The 17,984-nt window shown below is 37.6% G+C and overlaps 1 protein-coding gene and 1 pseudogene across 5 annotated transcripts in view; one reads left to right on the top strand and one right to left on the bottom strand.

The window, feature by feature from the left end:
- LOC136864211 (tRNA:m(4)X modification enzyme TRM13 homolog) overlaps positions 1-17,984 on the bottom strand; it is a 397,328-nt gene that overhangs the window by 40,707 nt on the left and 338,637 nt on the right. For all 5 annotated transcript variants that reach the window (XM_068226212.1, XM_067140912.2, XM_067140913.2 and 2 more), the window contains one exon: positions 15,273-15,391. In XM_068226212.1, the coding sequence (XP_068082313.1) occupies positions 15,273-15,391 (119 nt within the window). The remainder of the gene's footprint in view (positions 1-15,272; positions 15,392-17,984) is intronic.
- LOC137498596 (uncharacterized) lies at positions 1,056-1,999 on the top strand (annotated as a pseudogene).

Genomic DNA, 17,984 nt, shown 5'->3' with positions numbered 1-17,984 from the left:
AGTGGGGAGATGAGTCGTCATCGCGAGGTTATATAAAGTCAAGGCGACGGTGGGGAGAGGTATTCTGTTCTTACTCAGTTCATCATATCTATTCTGTTCTTATTCAGTTCATAAGACTCAGTTCATAAGCAGTTGATATCGTGCAGATCATATGTAACAGTCAGATGTATCAAATGGAAGAAGTGGTCTTAGTGTGATGGTCAGAGCTAAGAGTTGTGTTTGAAGAAGTAATCATCGAGGAAGTCTACAAGTGGTGCTTGTATCCGAGCAGAGACGGGTACTATGCTGATAAAGAAACATCATCTTCTTGTGAGGATGGACTTCACAAGATGTTTCAATAATATTTTCCAATTATTTAAAATATATTGAGTGGACGTAATTACATTGGAGCTCCCTACACGCGTACATGGTATGTAGGCCAACTCCTTGTTACATAAGAAGATACCAGCAGACGGCTCCCGACTTCAGCTCACAGGTTTTCCCAAGAATTTCAAGTTCAACAGCGGTGTATGCAGACAACAGGTAATTAAAGCATCAGACATGTTATGCATTCATAACATGAAGAAGAGTATAATCAGCGGCGATATCACATCTCACTTCAAGTTCATGCCAATAGCTTTTTTTGTTTAGATTAAATTTTTCTTTTCTTTGTACCGCAAATCTCACGATATATTTCTTTTGTTAAATTAAAAGACGTAAATGATTGTTCATTGTGACGTAAATTTAGTCATAAACTCAGTTTTATTTTTAATTATAATAAGTGATTCCAGTTCCATGTACAATCCTCAATTGTGGAAATGCAACAGTAATTTAATATTGTCCTGATCCATATCCCTGTATATTGCCAAATATGTGAGTTTATCACCTCACGCCTTGAGATAATTGATATAAGAGGTATGCTCTACCGAATTTTGTTGTTTTTCTTAAAAAAGCAACTGGCGCTCAAACAAATGTTATGTATATTGTGTGAAGGAGATGTAAGTATAAGAGTAATGGTCGGAGTAGCCACAATGCTCTAACAGCTAATGAAAAAAGCCCTATGTTTCAACTTTTGCATGGCATTGCAGGAATGGATTGAAGAAGATGATGGTTTTCTTGACAGAGTAGTTTTCAGTGATGAAGCTACTTTTCATGTAAGTGGAAAGGTAAACAAACAAAACATTTGCATTTGGGGTGCAACGAACCCCCATTGTTATGTGGAACATGTGCGAGACTCTCCTAAGGTGAATGTGTTCTGTGCCGTTTCAAACACGAAGGTCTATGGCCCATTCTTCTTCAATGAACAGACAGTAACAGGCCTGACTTACCTGGACATGCTCACAGAATGGCTGTTACCCCAGCTGGGTGACGACAGGGATGATTACGTGCTGCAACAGGATGGTGCACCACCTCATTTCCACAGGGAGGTTAGAGGATTTTTAAACCAAGAACTTCCATAACAATGGATGGGACGCAGAACGGAAGGTGATCTAATGCTCTTACCCTTTCCACCATGTTCACCAGATCTTACACCATGCGATTTCTTCCTGTGGGGATATGTTAATTTTTTTTTTTTTTTTTTTTTTTTTTTTGCTAGTTGCTTTACGTCGCACCGACACAGATAGGTCTTATGGCGACGATGGGACAGGAAATGGCTAGGAGTGGGAAGGAAGCGGCCGTGGCCTTAATTAAGGTACAGCCCCAGCATTTGCCTGGTGTGAAAATGGAAAACCACGGAAAACCATTTTCAGGGCTGCCGATAGTGGGGTTCGAACCTACTATCTCCCGAATACTGGATACTGGCCGCAATTAAGCGACTGCAGCTATCGAGCTCGGTGGATATGTTAAAGATCAGGTATTTGTTTCTCCTCTACCGGTGGATATTTAGGAAGTGAAGCAGCGCATCCAAGCCGCCTTCGAAAGCATCACCGTTGCCATGTTGACCCATGTGTGGGAAGAGCTGGACTATCGAGTAGATGTGTGTAGAGTGACACAAGGTGCACATATTGAGCATTTGTAATGTATGTCAAAATAACTTTATGAGTTACAGTACACAATAAAACAAGATTCATATTCCTACGTCAATTGCACTGTGAGTTATGAATTTTTGTAAACCCGGCAATCATTTAGAATAACTCTGTATTTGAGAGCCTATTTTAGGCACATAAAATACAAATTTTAGCGCCTAAAAATCTGAGGTCTAGTGATGGTAATAAACAGAGAGGGACGACCAGTGAACATCATGCTACGAAACCATCCACCAGAAAGTGTGGAAAGCTTTACATATCTCGGCAGTGTTATATCTTGAGATACACTAGCCACAAAGGAGGTGGCAAAAAGAGTGCGGAAGAGCTCTCATTTCTACCAGCAAGTACGAACACTCCTCTGGGATGCCAAATAACCAACAAAATCAAAGCTGGTGGTGTTCAGTCAGTACTTCATACCAATCTTAACCTACGGTATTGAAACATGCATCCTCACTAAGGAAGACTCATCAATGTTGCAGGCATTCGAGATGAAGATCCTTAGGTCTACAATTCAAAAAACCGAAATGGACAAGTTAAGGAATGATGTAGTTAGGAAGAAGCTGAGATTGTTACATCATTGTTTCATCAGGTCAGCATGTCCAGATAGAGGTGGTTTGGGCATGTAATGAGGATGGAGCCAACAAGGACAGCATATGTTAACTTGGAGAGACATGTGGCAGGAAAATGGATGGTGGGAAGACCAAGCACCCACTGGATGGACATCGTAAAGATGAACATTGCAGATCGGGGAAGGACACTGGAGGATCTCATTAACAACAGAACATATCTCAATAAGACAGAATGAAAGAGGCTCGCCAACAGTACCTGAGAAACTTGGACCGCAAAATGATGATGGTGACCTGAAGCTGGAGCAACCATAGGAAGAAGTTCTTGTCGGTATATGGTATTATTAAAAGAAAAATAATTGTTGGATGAAACTAATTTCAAAATGATCATGAATTCATTAATTTCCTGTCTACTTAATTTGCTATATTTGTGTAGGTTGTCTTTAATAAGATTAATGGTATCTGTTACAGGGACATTTGAATACATGTTAATTATGTTACTTCGTAAGAGAGGTAATATTACTTCGTTAAAAAGGAAGCCATACTTTCCAGTGTCGACTTAGTTAAATGCAACCTGAAAGCTTTTCGGTTTGTGAAACACTTAATATAATACGTTGTATGTAACACCGTAACGTACCTGTAAAAAATACACACTATCAAAGAAAGAATGGCATGTTTTGTTCTCCTCAAGAACATCCTCAGATTCTATCATATCACTTTAAATGTTTGTCCAACCCTTGTCCCATTACTCAATGGGGTCTGGTATGAGGCGAGATGAATCTGTCGTGGCAGGTTTTTATGACCGAATGCCCTTCCTGACGTCAACCTCATCAGAGGAGTTAATGACATGAAATGAATGACCGTGTTATATGATAGTAGGAAGGGAGAAGGTGAAGCCCAGTGCTGGCATGTAGCCTACCCCTCTCGAATAGCACCGAGGGGACTGCTCAAGGCTTAACGTCTCCACCCGATGGACGAATCACCATCAACAGCACTCACTCCATATGAGCACTGCAGACAGGTTTGGAATTTAATCGAGGCTTTTGGCACGCAATCTCTTTAAATTATGCATATGTATGTACAATATTTTTTACATTACATAAACTTGTCCATGACCGAGAATTTGGTGATAATATGAACCAAGTATTAACAAATAATGATTGTATTTGTATTTAACCGTCACAGTATGAATCTACTGAAATGTTTCTGTACTTATCTAAGCTGCTGAAATATAGTCCATTGCCTTCAAGCACTGTTTCCAGACTGTCCAGAAACAGTGTCACCAACCTCCCACTCACTGATATGTTTATGCAACATAAATTATATTGTATATATAATCACATGATTTAAAGTGATTTGATAGAATCTGAGGATGTTTTTGTTGAATGAAGCATGTCAATCTTTGTTTAATAATGTGCATTTTTTTAGCAGGTAGGTTACAGTGTCATATATTATACTGAATTGTGTGTCTGACAGACTGAAAAGCTTTGAAGTTACATGTTAGTTGTGTCAAAAGAATGTATAGTATAATGTGGTTGCAATAAGAATTTTGGAAATATTACAGAACAATGGAATTGTTAAAGGGAGATTTGTTAAACAGGCATGGTGTATTATCAAAAAATTATAAATGAATCTTGAACCTGGGTGAGCAGGGCTTTTTTAAAGTTAACAGTCGATCTACTATAGTGTTCAGTCTTCATGAATTTTGGGTTATACTCTTGCTAAAGGAATCACATTTAAAGACAATGCATTTAAAATGTTTAAAAAGGACCCTACCAATAAAATTAAAAAGAATCTCAAACAGATTTTAAAAATGATTGTTTTTATATTAAATGAACGGGAAATCTCAAAGTTCATTAATATGAATCCTAGAATCCCTTAGATAGAGCCTTACCCAAAATACGTAAAACCGAGCTCGATAGCTGCAGTCGCTTAAGTGTGGCTAGTATCCAGTATTCGGAAGATAGTGGGTTCGAGCCCCATTGTTGGCAGCCTTGAAGATGGTTTTCCGTGGTTTCCCATTTTCACACCAGGCATATGCTGGGGCTGTACCTTAAATAAGGCCACAGCCGCTTCCTTCCCACTTTTAGCCCTTTCCTGTCCCATCATCGCCATAAGATGTACCTGTGTCGGTGCAACGTAAAGCAACTTACAAAAAAAATCATTAATATAGAATTCCTATTAGACCAAGTTTTAATTTAAAAAAAAAAGCCCTACTAACAAGGTTTCAAGATTCATTCACAATTTTTTGAAGGAACACTATACCTTTCTTTTTAACAAGTCTCCCATTAAAAATTCTGTCTATTTCTGTAACAATTCCAAACATCTGAATTACAACCAACCCCTTGCGATGCAGTTGTATTCATCCTTTCACATTTACAACAATTTTTAAAGACATCGGTCCCTCTCCCTAAACTGGGGTAATATAATGAGATGTGTGTTTACGGGCTAGAAGACAACAGGAATCGTGAGCGCTACTATTAATTCATTATGGGTCCCCAAATTAACCCGTACGAGTACAGATACGCAGAACACATACTTTAAAACAGAAGGTGGACGCACAGACTGGGAGCACGGTACTGAATAGGCTGGGAAGTGGGCGCCGCAGATCAAGCGTCGCAGTAGCACATATTGCAAGCGGGTGGGGAGATATGTGATAGCGGACAGCGCTCGAGGTAGGAGGTTCGAATCCCACATAAGAATTTTTGTTAACAGCCAATTGCCTGGGATGTTGTAAGGTAGCATACTTGACAACTTCCAAGGACTGATTTGTTTATTTGACCCTGTAAAAGACTGTATGTCGCAATAGCTCACATGGTTAGCGCGCAGTAGGATGTGTGATAGTTGACAGTGCTCGAGGATTAGAAGGTTCCCATACAAGTTCCCATATTATTCAGAAGAACTGGTAGGGGACTACAAATCGCTATGTAGAAAAGTAACTAAAATGAAAAGGGAATTAGATAATTCATATTTTATTGACAGATTAAATACTACAAGAAACTATTGCAAAGTGGTAAATGAAATCCTAACCACCGACAGTGATAATGACAGTAAAGAAATACACTTGAGAGTACAGGATACGATTATCACAAATCCACTAGAGATATCAACAACATTTAATGAATATTTTACTAATATTGGTCAAAACCTAGCTGCTAATATTCCAAATAAAATTACTCCCAATTTAGGTACAGGCCCATGTAGTTCTCTATTTTTACACACTACTAAAGATAATGAAGTATTAAATACAATCCGAAAACTGAAAAATACCAGTAGCTGTGACTGTTATGGTGTAAGTAACAACCTTATAAAGAAATTGGCTCCATACCTAGTCCCCTATATTACACAACTTATAAATACATCGTTTAATGAGGCTACTGTCCTCAAAATGTTGAACGTCGCAGAAATTGTACCAATATACAAAAGTTCAGCTAAATTTGACGTAAATAACTATCGTCCAATTTCTATACTATCTATCTTATCTAAAATTTTAGAATACATAGTTAAAGAGAGATTGCTGAGCTTTTTACTTAAAAATAATTATTTTTACAGATATCAGTATAGATTTTTACCAAATTCTAGTACTTACAATGCAATAGAAGACATAATAATTAAACTTCAGGAAAATACAGACTCAGGAAATATAGCTGCGGGATTATTCATTGACTTGAAGAAATCTTTCGACACAATGGATCATGATATTTTAATCAGCAAGTTGGAAGCTGCTGGAGTTAGGGGAACAGCATAAAACTGGTTTATCAGTTATCTTACAGACAGAGAACAATTTGTGTCCTGTAATAATATGAACAGTATCCCATTGCCTATAAATATCGGTGTACCTCAAGGTTCGGTACTAGGTCCCATTCTTTTCCTCATATTTATGAACTAGCAAGATACCCGTGCTTCGCTACGGTATTATACTGAAATTTACAATTGAATGCTTATTGTTTTAGATATATAATCCGCCGAAATTCCCGATCTGACACGTTTTCTGCGAAAATCCGCCAAAATTCGCGATCTGACTCTTTTCTAATAGATTACGGCATGTTTCCTACCATTTTCAATCTTTTTTTCCAGCAATCGATTTCGTACTTCCCGTGCTAGTTCCAGATATTCCACCCGGTCAGTTGGGTCCCTAAATCTTTGCCGTCTTTTCCTATAACCATTTTTAATATGGATCAAATCCTTCAGGAGATCCGGCATGGTGTCGTCTTGGGTGCCTTGGCGGTACTGAACCCGCGGCCGGACTGCATTCTTAGTCATTACCCGTCCAGGACCCGTTTTCAGGGCGGTCCGCACATTTGACAACGGTCCAGAACATTATTATTATTATTATTATTATTGTGTTCTGGACCCCACAGCAAGATGCAAGACCGCTACTTGGCGGTAAATTACATCTGCTGCCAGTGTCATTGTTACAATATGACCAGCACCATCGTCGCGCGTAGGCAAGTGTGCGGGATTTCTGGCGATACCAGTGACATACTTCCGTGCATTATTGACTTTATTATAGAGGTGAACAATTTGACGGCCCATCTCATTCCTATCGTTTATTTCAAATGTTTTTAAATTTTTATTTTTATGCCAGGAGAATCTACTGTAATCTAAGAACGTTCTCAGAATGAACAGATGGCTGTTGAAAACGAACACAGGAAAGATTAAAAATGATCGGTTTATGATCAGAATAAGTACATCGAAAATCTACAGCCTGTTTCCAGTCATTCGATAGGGTCAGGAATGGAATGAATAAAGCCCCATCTAGCGGCGACAATAGAAATTGTGCCGGCTGCCGAAGCACTCCTCTGGGGGCAATGATCAATGAATGACAAATAAAATGAAATATTGGACAGTATTGCTGGAATGAATGATGACAGGGAAAACCGAAGTATCCGGAGAGAAACCTGTCCCGCCTCCGTTTTGTCCAACACGAATGTCACATAGAGTGAAAGGGATTTGAACCACGGAACCCAGCTGTGAGAGGCCGGCGCCCTACCACCTGAGCAACGGATGCTCCTGATAAGTACATTATGAACAGTAAAATCAATTGGTCTCATCTCTTTTTACACCCCACCGCCGTTAAGTTTATTTACTCCCCCCCACCCATAAAAAATTAAAAGGCCGGGCTGAGTGGCTCAGACGGTTAAGGCGCTGGCCTTCTAACCCCAACTTGGCAGGTTCGATCCTGGCTCAGTCCGGTGGTATTTGAAGGTGCTTAAATACGACAGCCCCGTGTCGGTAGATTTACTGGCACGTAAAAGAACTCCTGCGGGACTAAATTCCGGCACCTCGGCGTCTCCGAAGACCTTAAAAAGTAATTAGTGGGACGTAAAACAAATAACATTATTATTATTATTATTAAAAAATTAAAAGAAGGCGTGTTTCTTTATGTTTAAAGGAGATTCCAAACATCAATGTTCACGTCTATTACCTTCAGTTTTGAGATATAAGTATCCCCATAAAAATAATTCACTTTCTTCACTACCTTCCTCACTCCCCCCCCCACCCTAAGTGAATTATGCGGCAAAAAAAATACTTGTTTCTTTAATAGTAAATGATCTTCTAAATACCAATTATCACGACTCTAACTTCTTCAGTTTTTGATTTATGTGTCCTCGTGAAAGGAATTCATCTCCTTTTCACTCCCGCCTCGCAAGATGGCCCCCCCCAAAAAACCGCGTTTTTCTTTGTTTTTAAAGGAAATCCAAATACCAATTTTCACGTCTGTAACAACTTTATTTTTATTAGCTGTATGTATTCTTATACAATTAAGTCAATTAATTTTTCAATTCTTTCAGCCCCCCCCCCCCTGATTGGATTTTCCGAAAATACGTGTTTCCTTACATTTAAAGCAGATTCCAAATATCAAATTTCACGTCTGTAACATCTTCATTTTTGAGATATCAGTAGCCTAATTAAAAGAAATCAACAACATTTTCAGTCACTTTTACCCCCCCCTCCACCCAAGTATTATAACCGAAAACTAAAAATACACGTTTCTTTAGTTTTAATAGAGATAAAAAATACCATTTTTCACTTCTGTAAACATGTTAAGTTTTTTGATATATACTGTAGAAATTCTCATATTAAAATTTAAGCCCTTTTTATTTCCTTTTAAGGGGAGTTTCGAAAAATAAATCACCTATGTTTCTTTACATTTAGAGGAAATTCCAAATACCCACTTTTTATGTCTGTACCATTTTACGTTTCTCACATATTCTGTAGATATAGTCTTTCGAAAAATTCATCCCAATATGTCACTCCTGTTTAACCGCCATTAATTGGATTTTCCAAAAACAAAAGAATACCTGTTTCTATATTTTTAAAGAAGATCCCATATACAAATTTTCAGTTCTGTAATATTTTCAGTTTCTGAGATACCGTATGTGTATCCTCATTAAAGGCATTCAACCCATTTACACCCCTCCCATTGGGATGTACAGAAAACAAAAAAAATACGTGTTACTTTATTTTTAAGGGAGATTCTAAATACCAATTTTTACATCTGTGAACTGTTAAAGTTTTAAGATATAGACACACTCATTTTAAAAATTCACCCCCCATTTCCCCCCCCCCCATTATTTGGATTTTCCAAAAACGAAAGAATACCTGCTTCTTTATTTTTAAAGTAGATCCCAAATACCAATTTTCAGGTCTGTAATATCTTCAGGTTCAGAAATATAAGTAGCCTCATTAAAGGCATTCAACCACTTTTTCACCCTTTTCCACCCTTCCCATTGGGATTTTCCGAAAACAAAAAAAAACGTGTTTCTTTATTTTTAAAGGAGATTCTAAATACCAATTTTTACACCTATAAACTTTAAAAGTTTTGAGATATAGATACACTCATTTTAAAAATTCACCCCCTTTTCACCCTCCCCCCATTCATTGGATTTTCCAAAAACAAAAATTATATGTTTCTTTATTTATAAAGAGGTCCTAAACACCAATTTTCGGGTCTGTAATATCTTCATATTCTGAAACACAAGTAGCCTCATTAAAGGCATTCAACCCATTTTTTACCCTATTCCACCCTTCCTGTTGGAATTTTCCGAAAACAAAAAAATACGTGTTTCTTTATATTTCAAGGAGATTCTAAATACCAATTTTTACATCTATAAACTTTAAAAGTTTTTGAGATATAGATGCACTCATTTTGAAACCCACCCCCCTTTTCACCCTCCCATTAATTGGATTTTCCAAAAACAAAAAAATACGTGTTTCTTTATTTTTAACTGAGATCAAATGTCCCAATTTTGAGGTCTGTAATATTTTCAGTTTCTGAGATATAAGTTCCGGTATACTGAATAAAGGCATTCAACCCCTTTTTCACCGTTTTACACCCCTACTATTCGGATTTTCTGAAAACAAAAAAATACGTGTTTTCTTATTTTTAAAGAAGATTCTAAATACCAATTTTTACATCTGTAAACTTTTAAAGTTTTGAGATATAGATACACACATTTTAAAATTTCAACCCCCCTTTTCACCCCCTTAGCGGAGGAATATCCAAAAATCCTCTCTTAGCGAGCACCTACATCTTAATATGAATCTATGCCCAAAATTTCATTTCTTTATGTCCAGTAGTTTTGGCTCGGCGATGATGAATCAGTCAGTCAGTCAGTCAGTCAGTCAGTCAGGACACGTTATTTTATATATATAGATGATATGGGATCACTAAAATTGTGCGGACGATTGTCTCTATTTGCTGACGACACTAACGTGTTTTACACGGACACTTCTCCGGATAACCTCGAAATCATGATGCAGTCCGATATTACTTTACTTCAGAATTGTCTTCTTGTAAATCGTCTAACTATTAATCTGACTAAAACAAATTATATCATCTTTCATAAACCAGCATGCAAGCTTTCTCTGGATATTACACTAAAAACTTATAACTGCAAAATACCTAGAGCTAGGGCGACAAAGTTCCTAGGATTAATTCTTGAAAAATTCCTCTCTTGGAGTGATCAGGTTCAGGCGATTTGTAATAAAATTACACCAGCAATTGGCATTCTTAATAGACTTAAATACAAACTTACTAACACTCTACTAAAAAATATTTATCATGCTCTTATTCAAAGTCATATACTTTAAATGGTGCATAGTTGGGCATGTTGCAGTAAAGAGCTCTTTCAGACTGTTGAAATTCTACACAAGAGAGCATTAAAAATACTGTTTAAGCTACCTACATTGACACCAACAGCTTATCTATACAAACATCGTAATGTTCTTCCACTTGAGACTTTACATCAGAAAGCTTCAGCTGTGATGGTCTATAAATTGTTAAATAATCTGGCTCACTCCAATACTTTATGTGTGACAAATTCTGACATACATTCATACAATACAAGAGGTATCAATAAAATCCACATTGAATTAATTAACTCAACTAAATATGGCAACAAATCTGTATGGTATTACTCAGTACATGTGTACAATTCACTTCCTGAACATATTCGACAGGCTGCTTCATTTACTGTATTTAAGCAGAAACTTGTAAAATATTTACATAATATGCTATGAACATCTGAGATATCTTGACTATGTAATATGTAGGCCTATACGTTAAATGTATCGTACCTCTATAATGAGTTTAACTCACTTTACATTTATTCTCATGTAAAACATTTAAGACTCTATGTTATCTCCCAATTCTGCTACATGTATATCAGATATGTATTGCACCAGTATGAGCCATGGCTCAGGTGCCCTTTACGAAATAATTTGAAATTAAATTAAATTAAAAAATATTTTTTTAAAGCCAGTTACCTGGGATGTGGCAATACCGGTATTTTTCACAGACTGACTTGTTTATTTGGCCCTGAAAAGGGTCGTTGGAATGGAGCTGAGTTGATAGAGGTTAGGAAACATGTGACAGGATTTCAGTTATCCATGTTGTTTAATGCAGCACCTGCTCAAACTGATGCTCCATGGTCGATACAGAGCTGCGCACGATGTCGTAAGGACCGTCTGGCCCGTTGCAACATCTCCGGCGAAATGGATCGGCATGCCTCAGTGATGAGCTGTCTAAGGTGACAAGGACTGGCCGGCTCCTGTGCATACACCAGTTTTTTGTATGGCCCCACAGAAAAAACTCTAGGGGCGTCAGATCAAGCGATCTGGTGGACCAGGGGACAGGTCCTCCACTTCCTATCCATTTATCAGGATATGTCTCATGGAGATGGTTCCGGACAACCACTGCCATGTGCGATGGAGCTCCGTCATGTTGAAACCACATTCTGCAGCGGTCAAAGAGTGGCACATGTTCCAAAAACGTTGGTAGTTCATCTTGGAGATACCGCAGTTAGCGTTGGCTGGTGAGATGGCCCTCAAAGAAATGGGGACTGATGAGTTGATCACTCATGATTCCACACCACATATTCATGTCCCACTGTACCTGAAAAGCTGTCTGTCACACCCAATGGGGATTATCCACACTGCAGTAATGCATATTATGGCAATTAATGGTTCCATTGTTGTGGAATAGTGCTTCGTCCGTAAATAAGAGAGTTGCTAGTAGAGCTGATGAGTGTCCACATGCTATAGGATCCATTGACTGAACGCCACCTGGGCATCGAAATCATGACCATGGGCCTCCTTGTGTATGTGCAGATGGTACGGGTGAAACCGGTGGGTATGCAATATCCGCATAACAGACGCTCAGCTGATGTTCGTCTCCTGTGCAATGGCCCATGTGCTAGTATGAGGGTTACGCTGGATTGCATCAAACATGACCTCTCCGTTGTCAGCAGATATCACGGGATGATCTTGACAGGCCATGTCGTTCCCAGGGATGCAGTATCGTGCAGGCGTCTTTCTACACTCTGAAATGTCATGCCCGTCGGTTGTCGTCTATCCGGATAGCGTTCTTGGTACAGGTGTTATGTCTGGTATGCATTCTCCCTAGCTTCTCAATAGGTCTGTAACATATCTACATACTCGTTGCTGGAATACATCTCGAGGCAGTGAATAAACTTTGTGTTGTGAATTGCTTCGAAGGAGGGGAGTTCGCAATGCTACATACTTACCTGCCATCGCATGTTGTTATCGTTCCAATGGGGCATATTTTGCCCTACCTGTGGTCTATGAAGCTTGGGACATGTACGACGTAGCTAACTGGCCACAGACCATCATCTCCTCATCCTCGTCTAACCCAGCACCATACCCAATGCAATGATACATACGGTCTTTTAGAGGGTCAAATAAACAAATCAGTCCTTGGAAGCAATCAAGTATGCAACCTTACCACATCCCAGGCAAATGGCTGTTAAAAAAATTTCTTATGTGGGATTCGAACCTTCTACCACGAGCACTGTCCATTATCACATATCTCCTCGCCCGTTTGCCAAGTGAGCTACTGCGACACTTGACCTACGGCACCCACTTCCCAGCCTATACAGTACCATGCTCTAAATCTGTGCGTCCACCTCCTGCTTTAAAGTACGTGTTTTGCGTACCTGTACTCGTTTTACGGGTTCATTTGAGGTACCCATAATGAATTAATAGTGGCGCTCATGATTCCTGCCATTCTTCTAGCCCATAAACACACATCTCGTTATATTACCCCGGTTTAGGGAGAGGGACCGATGTCTTTCAGAATTGTAGTAAATGTGAAGGGATGCATGAAACTGGATCGCAAGGGGTGGACCACTCAATATATTCATTCGACTAACTAACATGTATTCAAATGTACCTGTGACAGACACCATTAATCTTGTTAAAGACAATCTACACAAATAAAGCAAATCAAGTAGACAGAAAATTGATGAATTTATGATCATTTTGAAATTTGTTTTATCCAACAATTATATATCTTTTAATAATACCATATACCAGCAAGGGGCTTCCCTGTGTGTGCTCCAGCTTCCGGTATTCTAGCCAAAATTTACATAAAAAACTTAAGATAATGAACAACATTAAAGGAATCATTCTTTGGTTCAGGTAGTGTCAATGACATTTTTGCAATAATCAATCAATAAGTTAACAGCTGTGATTCAATTTTAGAGCAACTTAACTCAATAGACCTCTTCATAAAATTTACATTAGAATCCAAAGTCAACAATTCGCTAATTTTTTTAGATCTTACAATAACTAGAAATAACAAACTTTCTTTTAACATTTTTAGAAAGCCAATGCAAATCATTAACGCTCTAAAAACAAGATTCTCTCCATTCTGAATAAAAAAAAAACAAGCAGCTTTCTTTAGTCTGATCCATAGAGCTTTCAATATACCGTAATTAAAACTGCTTTATATTCTAATGTTTTTAATGTGATTAGGGTTACCAACTGAAAATTTCCTTATGCAGGACATTGCTGAGCAAAAAGCAGGACGTTTAAGAAAAATGCCTGACAATTTCAATCGATAACAAAATTATACATATATTACACACAACTTTTTACAAAAGGAAATACCTTACTTAATGATCAGTCCTTGCTGCAGTTCATTTCCTTGAAGCTGTATTTTTCAACAGAACCTACTTTTGAAAGAAGACGCGAGTTATTTTCTTGAAGTACAGAGGAAAGCAGCAAGGTTTGTAACAGGGGATTTCAGGAGAAAGAGTAGTGTATCAGAAATGTTAAAGGAACTTGGGTGGGAAACTTTAAGTAAGAGAAGGGAGAAAACTAGACTTATAGGATTATATAGAGCCTATACAGGAGAAGCAGCATGGGGAGATATCCGTGAGAGGCTTCGGTTGGAAAATAATTATATTGGTAGAACTGACCACAAGTACAAAATTAGAAGGAATTTTAGCAGAAGCGATTGGGGTAAATTTTCTTTCATTGGGAAGGGCGTGAAGGAGTGGAACAGTTTACCAGGGGTAGTGTTTGATCCTTTTCCAAAATCTGTACAGATATTCAAGAAGAGAATAAACAACAACAGAGATAATTAATTAAATGTTAGATGGCAATTGACCAGTGCAGGATATTGTAAATAATAAATGTGTGTGATTAAATTAATTCCATCCCCTGGTCTAAGGAGTTTGGACAGCCCAAGTAGGGGACTGCCTGTAGGGGTGAAGTACAGTGGGGACTTCGAGGGCCCTGGGACCGCTACGGTAACTGTGAAGGCCCTTCAGGAACTCTGAAAAGTGGTGGCAAAAGGGGCTCTGGTTAAGACGCAGCAGGTCGTTATGCTACTTAGGTTCCAAAATGGGTAAAATATAAATATGTAAATAAATTCAGTGTTAATTTTAATCTTATACCAGTTGTATAGTATTATTAGAAGTAATTTCACATACCGTACTGTATATGAGTTGACTATGTTTGTAAGATATTATAAGTAGAATTTTGTAAACAATATAAATTTATTAAGGATGATGTGTGTGTTTGATAGAAAAAATTATTAGCGTAAATTGTATAATATTGTATTCTAGGAAAATTTTCTTCGTCTCCTGTTAATTTAAAATTTAGTGCTTGACAATAATGTATTTTAGTGTACCATTTGCCACCGAGGTAGACACCTCATTTGCAAATAAAGATATTTTGATTTGATTTGATTTGAACATTTATATTCAGTATAGTCAATAAACTCTTTTAACATTGGAGATCTCTAAATAGACAAGCATGATAAAAAACTCTGATGAATGTACATGTGTTATCAGATGGTCACCTTACGTAATCAAACTTCTGAACTGGCTGAATTCTTACAGTTACTACATACCAAAGAATGTAGATAAAGAGCTCATTTGATGTTTACCTATTTGACTGTTTGCAATCACTTTCTGCAGTTCTACTCATACAGTTGCTAATACCGCAAGTAGCCCAACTTGCAATTCCAGTCATCGGCCAAAATTCTTCAGCATTGATACCATAAGCCTGTTGGAATAAACAGTTTCTTGTTACGTATTATTAGTTAACGATCTGTAATAAAGCAAGAACAAATAATTAACATTAATCATTAGGAATAGTAATCTCCTACAAGTTGGAAATAAATCCATTTTACATGTTTTTTTTTGCAGAAAGCTTATGACTAATTTAATAATTAACATAAATAGAAAAGTGATGTAACTTTGCCATGTGAGAATCAAAGCAGTCCAGTTAACAACTCTTGTTGTGTATATCATGTTATCAGGTTTACAAAGCCTTCTTCCTAAATATAAATTAACATAGTAGAAACTTTATAACAAAGATGTACCAGCAAGTAGTATGAAAAAGTATAAATAATGTTTTCAGGAAAAAGACAAGTGCTGATGTACAAGTAGTAAAAAGTGCCACACCAGCAATTGAAAAGACTAATATTATTGAAATTAGCATAGGACTAGGAGACAATAGGACTATTTCTTGATGTTTCAAAGGCATTTGATACTGCTGATCATAAAATTTTGTTGCACAAATTATATCACACTGGAGTTAGAGGAATTGTTAACGACTGGGTTAGATCATACCCAGATAAACGATCCCAGTTTGTTGAAATTACACATTGTAACAGTAAAGGGTATAATGAGACATATCACTCTCAGATAAAAAACATAGACTTAGGTATTCCGCAGGGTAGTATTTAGGGGCCTGTTCTTTTCTTGATCTATGTGAATGATCTTCCTCACAATAATCAAGTAGAAACTGCAGTTCTGTATGCTGATGATACAAATATAATTATTAATAATCCTGACCCTGTGTCTATAGAAACTGCAGCAAAAACAGTCCTGACTAGGTTAGAATCATGGTTCAGGAAAAACAAATTAACACTGAAATTAAAAAAGACCCAATACATGGAATTCAAGGCATCTACCTACCATGACAAAACTGCAAAATAAAACCACAATCTTATATTAAAGGCAAATGCAATTGAAAATATGTTGACCACAAAATTTTTAGGTGTCCATATACGAAGGTTGGAACTTAAATAGAGGCAACTATTTATTTACAACAGATACAAAAGAGTTACATGTTACCAGCCTTTACTGTCCTTCAATGTAGTCACCAGCGTTGTGTATAACTCATTGCCAGCAATGTGGAAGTCGTAGTATACCTTTAGCAGAGCCTGTTCTGTTGATGGTGCGAATGGAGTGATCTACTGCCTGTCAAATCTCTGCAACAGTTAAGCAAATGCTCACGAATCGTCTGGTTTCGATCACTGTCCAGTAACACAGCAAGAGCATGCACTTCTTCTTCACTCATAGTACAACCTGCCCAATGAATGTCCGCCACAGTTTGCCAACCATCGTTGAGGCTTTTACCCAACGTGCCACTGTTCTGTAAGGCAATGCAGATTCCCCGCAAGCCTCTTGAAGACCTTGATGACAGTGTCATGCTGTACGACCTCTGGCACATTCAATTTTGATCCAACTCCATTGTTCCTGTTTGGAAAAGACAGTGACAATGTTATGTTAAACTGCTAGCTCACAAGTGACTGTGTTTTTCTCGCTTGTGCGCATGCAGGTGTTGTGGGAATGGCAAGTCCATTTGCTCTGAGGTAAGGTAGGTATGTAACGAACGTGTGCTATCAGCGACAATATTAGATTCCATTGCATAGTGTCTCCGCAGCAGTGTTGGCACTATTTAAGTTCCAACCTTCGTAGATGAAAAATTAAGATGGGATTGTCATATTAAAAAAATAGGGAAGTCTCTGAGTTCTGTTCGTTTTGCCTTAAGGATTTTATCTAATAATTGTAGTGAAGAATATGTTAGACTAGCATATTTTGGATATTTCCATTCAGTCATCACTTATACTATTGGTCTCTGGAGCTGCTACAAATCAACTCTTGAGGTTATTTTTCTAATACAGAAACGAGCTATCAGAATTACATCAAGACGTAACAGGTTAGATCATTGCAGACCGTTATTTAAGAGACTAAGGATACTCCCAGTACCAAGCATATACATCATGCAATGCATTCTACATGTAAAAAAAAAAATATTGATCACTTCAGAAAGAATTTTGACAATCACAATTACCAGACGCGAACAAGAAATAATACTTTCATCGAGCACAAGTGTAAAACCATTGCCTGAAGACATGTAGACTCTGTTGGAATCAGACTGTATCACAAGCTTCCAAATAAGATTAAAGATATCAGTCCCGTCAGTTCACTTACCACAGCTTTAAAAATCTCCTGCTGAGTAGCTGCTTCTATAGTACAGAAGAATACATGATGCAGTGCTGGTAATGATGCTATTACTAATTAACTTGTAAACGTTCTTAATATCTAGTATATAGCCTTAAAAATATGTCTGTCGCCGGTGGTGGGACGGAGAACTGGAACTAAACATTGTGAGTTGTGAAAGTAATTATTGAGTTTGGAAATGTAAATTACTATTTACCCTTTCTTTGAAAATCATTGATCGAGTTTTGTATTCAAATTTTATGTAACTAGAAAAAAATGTAATTTAGGGAAACCTCAAGAATGGGACGTATAAACTTTATTGTTAACATTGCAAGAGTGATTAAGTGATCTGTATATCAAGAATT

This window comes from Anabrus simplex, chromosome 2 (assembly GCF_040414725.1).
Source record: "Anabrus simplex isolate iqAnaSimp1 chromosome 2, ASM4041472v1, whole genome shotgun sequence".
In the NCBI taxonomy this organism is placed as follows: domain Eukaryota; kingdom Metazoa; phylum Arthropoda; class Insecta; order Orthoptera; family Tettigoniidae; genus Anabrus; species Anabrus simplex.
Note: the sequence above shows the minus strand (reverse complement) of the source record. Positions and strands in the feature narration are given on the sequence as shown.